This window comes from Melopsittacus undulatus, chromosome 8 (genome assembly GCF_012275295.1).
Source record: "Melopsittacus undulatus isolate bMelUnd1 chromosome 8, bMelUnd1.mat.Z, whole genome shotgun sequence".
NCBI lineage: Eukaryota > Metazoa > Chordata > Aves > Psittaciformes > Psittaculidae > Melopsittacus > Melopsittacus undulatus.
Genome location: NC_047534.1, coordinates 18,301,815 through 18,314,930, shown reverse-complemented (window position 1 = coordinate 18,314,930; position 13,116 = coordinate 18,301,815). Strand labels below are relative to the sequence as shown.

Here is a 13,116-nt window from a genome sequence, read left to right as displayed (position 1 = left end):
AACCAGAAAATTCCTCTGCTTGCCATCAGTCTTCTTGATCTCTTTATTTATGATACAGTTCGAAAAGGGCTAAGATTGAAATATTTCCTTAAATTTAGTTTTAAGTTTAAAATATTAAACATTTTCATCTGATTTGGTTTCATTTCTGTTTTGTAGCAATGACAAGACTTTCAGATGCATAGCTGAATTTCCTTGAATTAATTTTATTATGTGCATCAGTCAATTCCAGATCATTTTATTGTGTATTGTCTAAAGTCTGGACAGAGGCCACATCTTCACTAAAAATCCTGATGAGATTACTTAAAGTACTTTATTTTCCCATAGAGCTGCTGTTTATCTCTAGTTGTTTCCCATCCATAGCCAAACAAGTCTGGCTGGGGGGACTTTTTCACTGGGGAAGGAAACAGATAATGAATTCACTAGGAAGACTTTTGATTGGTACAGTATTGACTGTGAATGAGGGTGGGTTGGGAAAATGTTACTTTTTGAACTTACATTTCAGTTCTGTATACTGAATTTCCTGTTTGACTGTAACTGGCTGTAAGCCACCTACAGATTTTTACCATTTTAAAAGAACTCTCATAGGCACTTTTTTACTCCTGTGATAGTTTTGTTTGTTTGGATTGGTTTCTTTTTAGACACCCCTTGATTCACATTCCTCCTTTTTATTAGTACATTGATGTTGCAGTTGAAGAAATCTACACTGTTTTTTTCTAGGTTGGTAGAGAGTCTATATTGGGAGATATAGATCTCCTCTTTACAGCTGGTCCTCTAGGATGACTTTTGCTTCCAGGAAAAGAAGGAAAACAGACCAGCCAGACTGTTGGGAATTGACAACCCACGCCTTTGCAGCAGAACTGCAAACAGGAAGGAGAAATTTTTCGCCCCCTTTCTACACACCCCATAAACATTTACAGGGAATGATTTAGCTGCAATGAACCACAAGCCTGAATCAGCCGCTTGTAGGAACTCAACTCATTCTCACAGTGAGATAGATTCCCAAAGTGCGATTGCTATAGGACTTATGTAAATGATTACTCAACACCTTTTCCTGTGTCAGCTTGGAACAAAAAAGAGTTGCTACAGTGTGAGGCAAATGTGGAGCTTCTGTAATCATAAAATCGCAGAATCCCAGACTGGTTTGGGCTGGAAAAAGCTCATCCAGTTCTAACCCCCTGCCACGGGCAGGGACACCTTCCACCAGACCAAGTTACTCCAAGCCCCGTCCAACCTGGCCTGGAACTTTGCCAGGGATGGGGCAGCCACAGCTTCTCTGGGCAACCTGTGCCCAGCACTTCACCTTCCTCACAGGGAAGAGCTTCTGCCTAAGATCTCTTCTCAGTCTCCGCTCTGTCAGGCTAAACCCATTCCCCCTTGTCCTGTCCCTACAGGCCGTTGTCCAAAGCCCTTCTCCAGATTTCTTGTAGGGCCCCTACAGTTGTGTAGTAGTTGTGATCTCTTAGTTGTAGTACCAGGCTGAAGCTGCAGAAGTGTGCTTGCTTGGTTTAAATGCTGTGCAGACTTTAGTGGCCTTTGAGTTTTCAGTTGTACATTGTTGAGTACAATAAAAATTTCCTTCCAAATATTTTGGTAGAACGTAACATTTCTTAGAATGCAGAAAGAAGTGTGTAAAATTACAAGTTCTTCAACTCAAATATTCACTTCATTGCTTATGAACATGCATGTTACGTAGACCAGCCTTCTCAGGGGCAGTATGACCCTTTTGTCCTTCACTTTTCACCACTGAATTAGAATGGCTTTCCACTTCTGCCTTTAACCTGGTAAACTGTGAAATTTAGTCTAAGGCAGTGGGTTCTACTTTATGTTAGTTGGAAATCTTTAAAGGGAGTTGTAGAGCATTATTTAACAAGCCTACTGACAGTGAACTTGCTTTTCTTTGTTACCTTTTAGAGGTTAACTTAGAAATTATGGCAGTCCTTGAACTGAAGGCTGAAAAGGATTCCCTGTGCATAAAGCGTAATTCTTGGTTTACATCTGTTTACATAAGGATAATTGTGCAGACTTTCACCCAGAAAGTCAGCAGCAAACAAGCAAACTTGGCACCTTGATTCAGCTGGAGTCAAAGCAAGCTCTGCTTTTGGTGGCAGTAAACTGTATCAGACAGAGGTAAGAGCTCTTGTCATCCTGAGGAAGAAACAGCTTGCGCAGAGAGAAGCAGTCACTGATGAGTGAGCTTCCTGGAAGCTTCAGTGGTTATCTACTTCTGTTTTTCAAATGCTGTGTCCATCTCCTGATGCATCGAAGAGTTGTGTAACTGGGGATCTAGCTAGGAGACACCTCCATGTATATGTAATATGCATGTTTGTAAGCAATGAAGTAGATATATCAATTGAAGAACTTCTCATTTCACACATTTCTGTGTGCATTACTGCATTATCTCTAATGCTGTGTCTGTCATAAAACGTGTTCCCTGTACTTGCACATCCAAATGATATTTATCTGGTGATATATTTGTTACCGTATTTCTCATTAGAATATGTGCTCTTGACACTGAGATTCTACAAGTCACCTGCTACTCATATATCAGTATTCAGGCAGGAAGAATATGCACAGGTCAGTTGGGTTCAATGTACTTCTTTGAGCTACCACCCATCCAGTTTGCTGGTTCAGCTGCTCACTTGAACCATGTCAGTCAACACAAGTGGGATAGGCTTTTATATTTTAAGATCTTTGCAAATGTGAAAAAAAAAGATCACCTTATTGTTAGGCTTGCAGTCCACATAAAGAACAAGCAAGTTTGGCACTGAGGTGAAATAAAAAAGAGAAATAATGAAAACAGTACAAATTAAGCAGTTAAGTTCTCTCTCTTTGATATGATTTTTAGATTATTTAGAGTATCTCATTTATTTGCTTCATTTTCAGGAAGTGTTAGATTTACAGCTCCATAGATTCCATCTTGCAACAGATCTGGCTTGAGGGTGTTATAAAGGAAAAAGGCGGAAGGAAGTAATACAGAAATCAAAATCACACTGGTATCGTGGATATCTTCAGCTATATTTTCCAAATGGCTGCTTTGCTAGTCTGTCTGCATTAAGATTTTCTGGAAGTCAACCAATCTAAAGTTGTAGTACCCAGAAAGAAGTTAAATGGCCTAACAATTGTTTGATTTCAGTTTAGTAGCACAGAAAGGAGAGTATGGGTAAATTCCAATTTCCTGTAACCTCTTGGGGTCTGGAGTGAAATACACTGTCAGCAGAAAAACACAGTGGAAAAAGCTGGAATGCAGTGCTTGAAATTCAAGAGAGGTGAGATTGTAATTTATTTGGCTGTAAATGACAAGCTCTGTAGGAATGCAGAACTTCTTAATCTTCATGATCTGATGTACTGAAGTAATTTAATGCTGAATATGGATTTGCAAGAATATTAATCATGATGATTCAGGTTTATTCTAATCTTGGACTTTCAGAAACTTGGATAAGATCCAGTGTAAGGGATATTGTATCCTGGATTTTCCCCATTATGCTTCAAACATTTCACTCTAAAGTCTGTGATAATCACCATTGTACAAGGTTGAAGACATGGCTGGAGTCCCTTCAGGTCTGATACAGTCTGGCAGGTTACTGCTTGTAGTAGTTCAGTTTTCTCTGAAGTGCTCTTTCTTCCCTATCCTGTTAGTATGAACTTCCCTTTCCAGCTGATCTTCTGTCAGCTCTGTTATTCAACCTATATTCAACACATAGAGGCTGTAACAATTCCTTGGGGAAAAAACAAACAAACAAAACCCCCAAAAAAAACCAAACAAAAAAACCCACGCAAAAAAACCCCAAACACAACAACAACAAAAACACGAAACTCCAGAAAACCCAAAACCCTCTGGAGGGAAATTTCTGAACATTGACACAAAATTCCACATACAGCACTGGTTCCATTTTCACCACATGCCTTTTCCAAAGCAAACAGCTTGCTTTCCTGTTAATGGGGAAGTGTGAGGTTGTAGAGCTAACTGTGTGAATCCCATTGCTGTCTCTGGAGCAGTGCTGTTTCCTCTCTTCTTTCCTTCCTCTTTACTTCCTGGGGCTTTGTTTTCTGTCAGAGGTCCATCCTTTCTGAATGACTGTCAAATGCTTTTGCAGGTGACAGGAGTGAAAAGCAGTGGAGCCTGGAATCATTGCAGGCTCCAGTGGGGTTAGAGATGGGTGATTTCAACTTGTGGTAGGGTTCAAAGAGAATACTTGATACACTTAGTTTTCTAAAACAAAAAGGACTTTTGTTCAGACATTGGGAAACTGTGATGAAACCCGTACATAATGTTTCAATAGGTAAACTCTGACTGAAAATAAGAAAATTGTGAGTTGACTTTGTGATTATGAACCACGTACTCAAGCCTTCCTCCACAATAATAGATTTCATTCTATAGGTGATTAGTTCTCTATTTTGTTGGCATATTCCAGTGTGAAAGATAGGCCCTTGATTACCTAAGTAGTCAGCAGCTAATGTAACACTGAAAAACTAGGGAGGTCTCCAAAAAGTCTATTTTATATTGGATAATGGCAGACATGATGACTCCTTCACTCTTTTTTTTGAAAGTATACATTCCAGAAGACTTCAGCTGGTTGTTCTGGCTATTGGGAAGAAATTTGTTTAAAATAAAAACTTCATTAAGATAATGAGATGGAAAATGAGTATCATGTTACTGATTGCAAGGCAGAAAACCATCTGATGATGGTGAAGGAAAGTATGGCGTAACTGCAGAGGAAGATGGAGGGGGGGCAGGGGTAGCCACCAGAGTCACTGCATTATTTCTGCAGATGGGAGACCTCTTATTCATACAGCACAATGTCTGTCTCTGTAACTGTCTTGTGCTGCCAGATCCATCTCTTCACACCTTTTGAACACAGGCAGGCAGATGAACTCCTTGGTTCAACAGCTTCTTCAGCCATTCTCATTAGTGTTTTGTTAGTCATTCTGACTCTGGCTTCCCTCCCCTCTCCCCTCCTAGCACTGGGGATTTCAAGGTTCAGCTTGCATAACAGGTAATAGCAGGCATTTCCTTCTCCTGTGTCGGGATATCCTGGCGCCCTTCAGTCTCTCTCTGACTGTGTTTAAAACAGACTCCAGCACAGGAAAAAAAAAAAAAAAAGGAAAAAAACCCAGTCTAAAATTAGCAGCCCTGATAGAAGAAAGGCCCAGGGCTGTCCCCCTGTGCTGTTTGTCAATGAAACAACACAGCTAAACAGGGCCAGAATGCATTTCCGCTCTGGGAAAAACAGACATGTCAAGTTCTGAGGAGATGGGGAGGGAGTAGGAATTGAGCAGGCATCACACCAGTCATCAGGGAGAACTAAGGTATCCAGAGTTGCAAACACCATGGTGTACATGAAGAGGCTGTATGGAATCTTTGTATGGCAAGGTTGTATATGTCTCTTGGTAGCACTGACTTCTGCTTGAGGGTCTCTGCTCCTTGAGGCTGGATCAGATGCTTTGAAACTCCTCCTCTTGTTTGGCTGTCATGTTCGTCATCCTTAATGGCTGTTCACTGCTGCACACCTTATTTCAGTGACTAGGTTCTGATCATGCAGCAGTATAAATCTGAGGTCTCAGCAGGTTTACACCACTCTAAATTGTCTGAGTTTTTAAAGTTGAATTTAAAATTTACAGAAAAATAACCTGTGCTTTACATTAATAACAACATATGTTTTTAAGCTGATCTTGTAAGCAGCTTGGATGTTCTACTCCATTAATGACAGTTTCATGCATGGGTATTTTAAATGATTGGACTTCTGCTGTAATGAGTGACTTATGTAGTAAAGAAAGGCATTATTGCAAAAAGTTTACAGTTCATTGTCACTGCTGTCAACATGGAATTGTGATAAAGCCATTTCCTCCTTTCCTCATTCATGTGGTCTGTGTCCATGAAAACTATTGTGGGAATTTAATTTTAGCAGTCAATATTGTGAATTGACTCCCGCTTTCTTTGCTAGATTGCAGATGTGTCTGTCTATCAAAATCCATCTGACAGTCCTTGAGTACAATTTAGTTAGCTAAAAGCAAATAATCATATTTCAGCAAGACTTCAAAACTTTCCTCAGCTGTTCTGCTCTGTTTTCAGATATACCAAGCCTTTGGTATATTTTGTCCTGCTAAACTGGGGGATGACTTTGCATCCCATGAATTTCTTTCATGTTTGCCTTCCTGGTTTCATAGGAAATAATAAAGACTTGTTTTTCTTGGTTGGCAGAAGACTCATTCTGATATATCCAAGATAAAAGCTTCTATTCATGTACTGCAGAATCTCATGGGGAAAGCTTTTAAGAGACAATGAGCTTACTTTTAGGTTTAGGCCGCTTTGCCTATTCTTTATCACTTGAAAGTCTTATAAAATAAGAAACTCTTTTTGACCTGGATTTAGTAAAGACAAAGTATTTTTCTATCAGTAAAAAGAAGTGGACTTACTGGCAAGTTGAAACACGGCAGCTATAGCCTCCTCCCACCACTGGGTATCCTGGGAAATGATAGGCAGCTCCATTAGGCCCAGGACAAAGATGAGCTGGCCAGCAGTCAGAGCAACAGTGGCGATGAGGTTGCAAGCACGCATCATGTCAAACTGCACTAGGGAAACATAAGAAGTATGCATGACGTTAAAATGATACAAAATGGGGAATAATAAAATCCTGGCTGAGAAGCTAAGTAAAATGTGTCAGTCCACAGAAAATGATTCTGGCACTATTCATAATCTAGCAGCCCCCTGCTGTAGCTGCATTCCCTGTGGTCTGCTTAAGAAAAGAAAGAGCTGGCTGATGGGACCTCTCTCTGTCATTTTGCATTGGTCTTGGGAGTCTGGAGAGGTCTCACTTGACTGGAAGATGGCAAATGTTGCCCCGGTTTTTAAGAAGTGTAAGAAGGAAGGTCCTGGTAAGTACAGGCCTGTCAGTCTCACTTCAGTGCCTGGTAAAATTGTAGAGAAGGTTATTCTGGGAGTTACTGAAAGGCAGTTGAGAGACAACACAGTCATTGGTCACAACCAGCACGGGTTCATGAAGAAAAAGTCCTGCTTAACCAGCTTAATTTCCATTTATGACAAGGTCTGCCATTGAGTTGACCAAGGGAAGCCAATAGATGTGGTGGGTTTGGATTTCAGCAAAACTTTTGGTACTGTCTCTCACAGTATCCTTCTGGATAAACTTTCCAGCACATGCCTAGACCAGTTCATCATACAATGGGTGAGGAATTGGCTTGCAGGTTGGGCTCAGAGTTACAGTAGATAGGGTGACATCAGGCTGGTACCCAGCCACTGGTGGGGTTCCCCAGGGCTCAGTTTTGGGGCCAGTGCTCTTTAATGCTTTTATAAATGGTCTGTATGCAGGAATCAAAGGTACATTAGATAAGTTTGCTGACAATACCAAAGTAGGAGGAGTTGTGGACTCCCTTGAGGGTAGAGAGGCCTTACAGAATGATCTGGATAGGCTGGAGAGCTGGGCAGTCACAAACAGTATGAAATTCAAGAAGAGCGAGTGCCTGATTCTCTACCTGGAATGGAGTAATCCTGGCTATGGGTACAAATTGTAGGATGAGAGGCTGGAGAGCTGCTCAACAGAAAGAGATCTGTGGGTTTTGGCTGATGAACACGAGTCAGCAGCATGCCCTGGCAGCCGAAAGGGACAAGTATGTCTTGGGGTGCATCAAGCATAGCACAGCACAGTCAAGAGAGGTGACTGTCCCACTCTGCAATGCACTGGTGTGGCCCCACCTTGAGTCTTGGGTGCAGTTTTGGCACCTCAATACAAGAAGGATATCAGACTGAGAAGGTGCTCAAGGGAGAGCGACCAAGATGGTGAAAGGCTTCGAGGGCAAGACTCGAGCAGAGTCTTGAGGAACAGCTGAGGTCACTTGCAGAAGAGAAGACTGAGGGAGGACCTCATCACTGAAGGGGGACCTCATCACAGCCAACTGCCTTCCTACATCACTGCCTTCCTCAAGGCAAGCAGCGAAGGGGAGGTGCTGATCTCTCTCCAATGACCAGACACAAGGAAATGGAATGAAGCTCCATCAGGGGAAGTTCAGGTTGGAAGTTAGGAAAAGGTTCTTCACTGAGAGGCTGGTTGGTCAGTGGAACACGCCTCCAGGATAGTGGTCACAGTACTAAGCCTGTCAAGAGGTCAAGGAGTGTCTGGACGATGGTCTTAGTCATATGGTTTAGTTTTAAGTAGTTTTGCAAGGATCAGGGAGTTGGACTCTGTGATCCTTATGGCTCCCTTCCAACTTGAGATATTCTGTGACTGTATGATTCTGTGGTTCGATACTAAATATGAAGAACAAATGCAGAAATAATTACAGACATAGATATCTGGAATCTTGAGCAGAAACCTGATTAAATGTGTCTCCCAGCTGGCTACTGAATGGAATACATTCATTGTAAAGTTGAGTACTTTTAGTCAGGCTTTTTTCCTACTTTTCCTGTTAACCTGATGTATGTCCTGTTTTCCTCCTTTTCCTTCCTCTTTAGCAAAAGGTGGGATTTCTAAATATCATTGTGCCAGTTCAAGATTTCTTGCTAACATGTCGTTGCTATTCTGAAATGGAAGCAGCTCAGTGTTTAGGTTTGGCATATGTTAGAAAGACTCTGGATGTGAATATTCCCCAGATTTTTCAAAAGTAATTTAACTGGTTATAAGTTTAGTGGGTGCACACAGTTTGAATCCTGATCTTCCAAGGAGACAGCTGGGAAGTGCACAATACAAAACTTGATATCAACAAGCATTGTGGTCATCATTGAGTCTGGTCTGCTTTTTTGAGTTGTAAAAATGAGTTTTCCCTCTATTTTCCCCTTATGGGTCATCTTTAGCTTCCAGTGTTCTAAGTAACAACTCATGATTTAATTAAAATTTAATAAAATACGGTATTGTATCTGAAAGATGGTTAAGAACCATAGTCCATTAAACTTTTTCACATTGAATGAAATGTTAAGAAGATAACATACTAAGTATTTTTTTGTTTTCCTAGTGAGTTCATCTCTCATCAGAGAGGAAACTTATTTCACTCCAGAAAATAGTTCCTCAAAGATTTTGTGTTTAACTTTCAAAATTGTCCTGTCTAGCATTGGGAGCATTTAGATCTTTTGCCATGTTGAATGCTTACAGGTCACAGAGCATGTTGGTTGATAACAGAATCATATTCAGATGACTGAGCTTTGTAAATATCAGTAAAACTTTGGCATTTGGAGTGTTCTGTTTTTCCACTTAAACAGACTTCTCCAATACCTTGAAATCAATGCTTGTTGAAGAGTTAGTGACACCTTTCGAAGAGCTAGTGACACCTTTCAAAGGAGAAATGTCCTAAGTAAAGAGTAGGCTTGCTGCCATTAATATTAAAGTACTTTGTCAACAGAGTTATCTGTAGTGTCAAACTAGAAAAATAGTTGGCTTACAGTCATAAGGAATTCCGTTGCCTTGTCTGTATATAATATGCATGAGCTTAAAAAAAAAACCCAACCAACAGCTTCTGTTATTTTATACCCTCTAAATGTCTGAAGCTTAGCCCATACAAACAAACACCAAATGTTTCCCTTCACTGTTATTTATGACTTCTTTTTAACACTTACTGGTATTGTAAATTCTTTTGGCCTTGCCATAGATGATATTATATCTAGAATGTTTGCACCAGTGAATTTATAACTGTGACTTCATTGAATTCCAACAAAATTTGTAATAATTTAGTCTTTAAATAATAGTTCTATCATCACTGTCTTCTTGCAATTGGACAGTGCAGTGGCATTGGATTTGTAACACTGATGATCTTTACTACTGTTTGGAAGAACTGCAGGTTTACAGATGTGCATTTGCCTGATACACTACGCTGTCCAGAGAGATGTAGAAATGCAATTACTATTTTGCATAGCTGCTTCTTTTAACCAGGAAGAAGGTTGCACTTGGTCCAGGTTGGAACGCCTACAGGATGATGACAGGTAGAATAAGGAGGAAGCAGCTGGTGTGATTTCATTAGAGATAGTTATTTTAATGGAATAAGGTATTACAAGAATTGAATTCCCTTCCATATTTTATATGAGAATATTGTTGTCTTATTCTAACGTGATTGTCATCTTTTGGTTTTGTTCTAAAATTGTAATGATTCCTCTCCCTCAGAGGGAAAAAAGTCAAACTTAATAATGTATAACTCTTATGAACTCCATTCTTCTTTCAGTAGAGCTCGTTGTTTTCAGCCTGGCAGTGCCCCTCTGCAGGTGACACTGACTCATAGCCGCAGTAACTTTGCACATTGCCAGTTTGGCACATGGTAATTCTATGTTGAACATATTCAGCCCTGAGCTGAGCTTCTGCAACATGAAACACCACAGATTGTAGTACCTGTGGAAGGCAGCTCTGGCCTCCTCTTACTGGTGACAACCAGCATACAACACTGATCAAGGAAGGGAACTGAGTATGCAATCTTAAAGCATTTCTTTAGAGCCTGTACCCAAAGATGTTTAAGATGTAAATCATGTTGAGGAAAGCTAGGCCACAAAACTTCTCCTGCTTGAATGACTGCTCAATCCAGGAATAAATATAACTCATCTCTTATAAAATTGCCAGCAGTATATTTTTTATGTGAAATTTAGTGTTTACCTTTGCGCTCTTTTACTCTGCCTGTTGCTATTTGAAATTATAGGTAAACCAGAAATTCCTCAGTAGCCAGCTTCAATCCATTCTGATGTGTTTTATATAGATTTTAAAACTAGTATGAATTTAGGCTCATATGTTCAACCACATCAAACATCTCTGCTTCATTTATAGTAGCCCTGATTGCATTGTAACTTTCTGTGGCCATTGCAGACTTCAACTTTTTCAGAATGATTTCTGTCAGCCACAATTTGTAAAACAAAAGGTTTGTAACAATAATAATATCTACACAATTACTGGTGGCGTTTGTGTTAACCATTAGCTTCTAGAATCTACTGTCTAAGACTGTAATGATGTAGGTATTTTGTATTTTTGATGTCCTGCTTTTGAGGGGTTGAATTCATTATTGCTCATGTCAACTGTCTCCTGAAGTTTAACTGTGGAAGGAGTTTCCTATAGCTGGATGTGGATGTTTCCAGCAGAACAGAGCTGGGCACTGCGGATCGTTATTTTGCATGTGTCTGATACAGGTGAGGAAGACACAGCAATCCAGATTCTCCCTCTGCTTTACTTAATACCTCTCCTTCACATCCCTTAAAATGCAGTTTGGCTGTCGAGAACTGGGAAAAGTGGTAGACACTGAATGTCTCCTAAAATCTCCTCTAAGTGGCCGTTGTTCATCAATATGAATAATACTAGTCACTGATTTCTTCCTTCTGGAAGCCCATCTTGATCCCACTTTATTCTGAGAAGTAGTGAGTTCATGGACAGCATATCCATCTGATTCTTGTGTACAGCTTTGGATATTGGCTAATGAATTCTGCTTTGTTTAAAACAATGATCAGTCAAGAGTCAAAACCCAAACTCCAGGGATGAGACCAATTCAAATTCCTTGTTTTTCTCACATCCCAGACCGTATGTATCCATCTGGATTAGAAATGTTAATTTGATTTTGTTATTTGCAAGCAGTAATTTTGTTTTGTTATTTTCCATGATAGCCCCCGGACTATTTGTGTTTTGCAGAAATAGGTTGATCATACTGGAAAGTAATTTGCAGTGCTTTGGGTTAATGAGGAAGGATGACCTCACTGAAAAATCAAATTATGCTAATGGCTTGAAATGTGAAGTTTTCTTCCTCTTTTCTGTCTGCATAGAGGGAAAAAACAATCATAGGTGGGGAATCATGCTTTTTACTGATAAAAGTACAGAGTATGTATGAAGGAAACTAAATGGTCCAATATACTGTGATATTTGTCTAAAACTTTAAAACTTCCCCTGAGAAATACCATTTTTGGTGAACAAAAATTGTAATGCAAACTTAAGTCCAGCTTCTGTAACTTACTAAGTTTCCAGCCCTGGGAATGAGTTTAGTGATGACACGTTTATCCCTAGATAGGAATAGCATCAACTCTGAACTGTGTGGCTTCACAATTCCTGCCTGTCCTCTAAGCATGCTGTTACTGTATCCCCACTGTAGGGCATGAAAAATGCTATTTAAAACTTTGGGAGTCGATGGGCAAGAATTGATTCTGCTGAGCTAAAGGAGCGCATCATTTTAGGCTGCTGCTAATTTGATTATATCGGTCAGTTTACCCATACTCTAAATCTCCCAAGGAATTTTGCTTCCTTGTTTTCTATTGATTCTTTTGGTGTTTAACGATCACTTTAACTGTGTTCAACTTTACTATTCATTTAAGCAAAAGTTACACTTTTAGGTATTGGTTTAAAAATTATTCCAACCATGTTTGGCATGTAATAGCTTTTTATCACTAGCTTGCTCTTTAAACATTACTCAGTTGTTAACCTCTTTTAAATGTCCATGTGAAAAGGCAGAGGAGGAATTCAATGGCTGTATGTTTGCAATGAAAGAAATTAAAACCCCAAGTTATTCTATCAGTGCTCTCTCCTTTTTATGGTTTTTGGGTTTATTTATTGATTACTTATTCAGTGAATTATTGAGTATGCCGCCTGAGATGTACCTGTCTTCATAAATGCTTAGTGTTCATACATGGCTTTATCCTGGAAAGGAGGATGAACTGTTGCGTTTCTGAAATAGCAATTTCTAAATAATTATGGATAGAACTTCTTATGCTGAAGTTGCTTCACTTATTTTTGTAAGAATTGGTTTTCAGTTGCTGGTAAGTTTGCTAGACTTCATCTTCCTGGGCTGGATGTCTGCAGGCTGAGATCATGTTATGCTGTAAAAATTCAATCCAGCTAGGTCAGTAATAAGATTTTTCTGTAATATAATCAGGAGATTGAAACTGAGTACACAGTTTTCCTTTGGAACTTGACATTTTGCAGAGGTGTTACACTGAGATAAGGGGTGCATCTCCTGCTATTCTGTTAATTTTCACTCCAGTAAGTAGTTTGGTGTTAGCATACACTGCCCTGACAGAACCATAGCTGGCAACTAAATTCTTGGAAAGCCGAGCCCTGCTAGGCATGGTTATCACATCATACCTCCCTTGTCCTGGAGCAGTGTGGTTGACACAATATTGACTACAGTCTGCATGTGTTCATCCAGCCATTCAAGAGCAGA

The 13,116-nt window shown here is 39.8% G+C and overlaps 2 protein-coding genes across 7 annotated transcripts in view; one reads left to right on the top strand and one right to left on the bottom strand.

Moving 5' to 3' along the window:
- IFT140 (intraflagellar transport 140) overlaps positions 1-13,116 on the top strand; it is a 78,978-nt gene that overhangs the window by 39,913 nt on the left and 25,949 nt on the right. The window lies entirely within an intron of this gene.
- Positions 1-13,116, bottom strand: part of TMEM204 (transmembrane protein 204) — a 28,820-nt gene that overhangs the window by 7,526 nt on the left and 8,178 nt on the right. Inside the window, exon 2 of the mRNA XM_005150656.3 lies at positions 6,415-6,570. Coding sequence (XP_005150713.1) covers positions 6,415-6,570 — 156 coding nt within the window. The remainder of the gene's footprint in view (positions 1-6,414; positions 6,571-13,116) is intronic.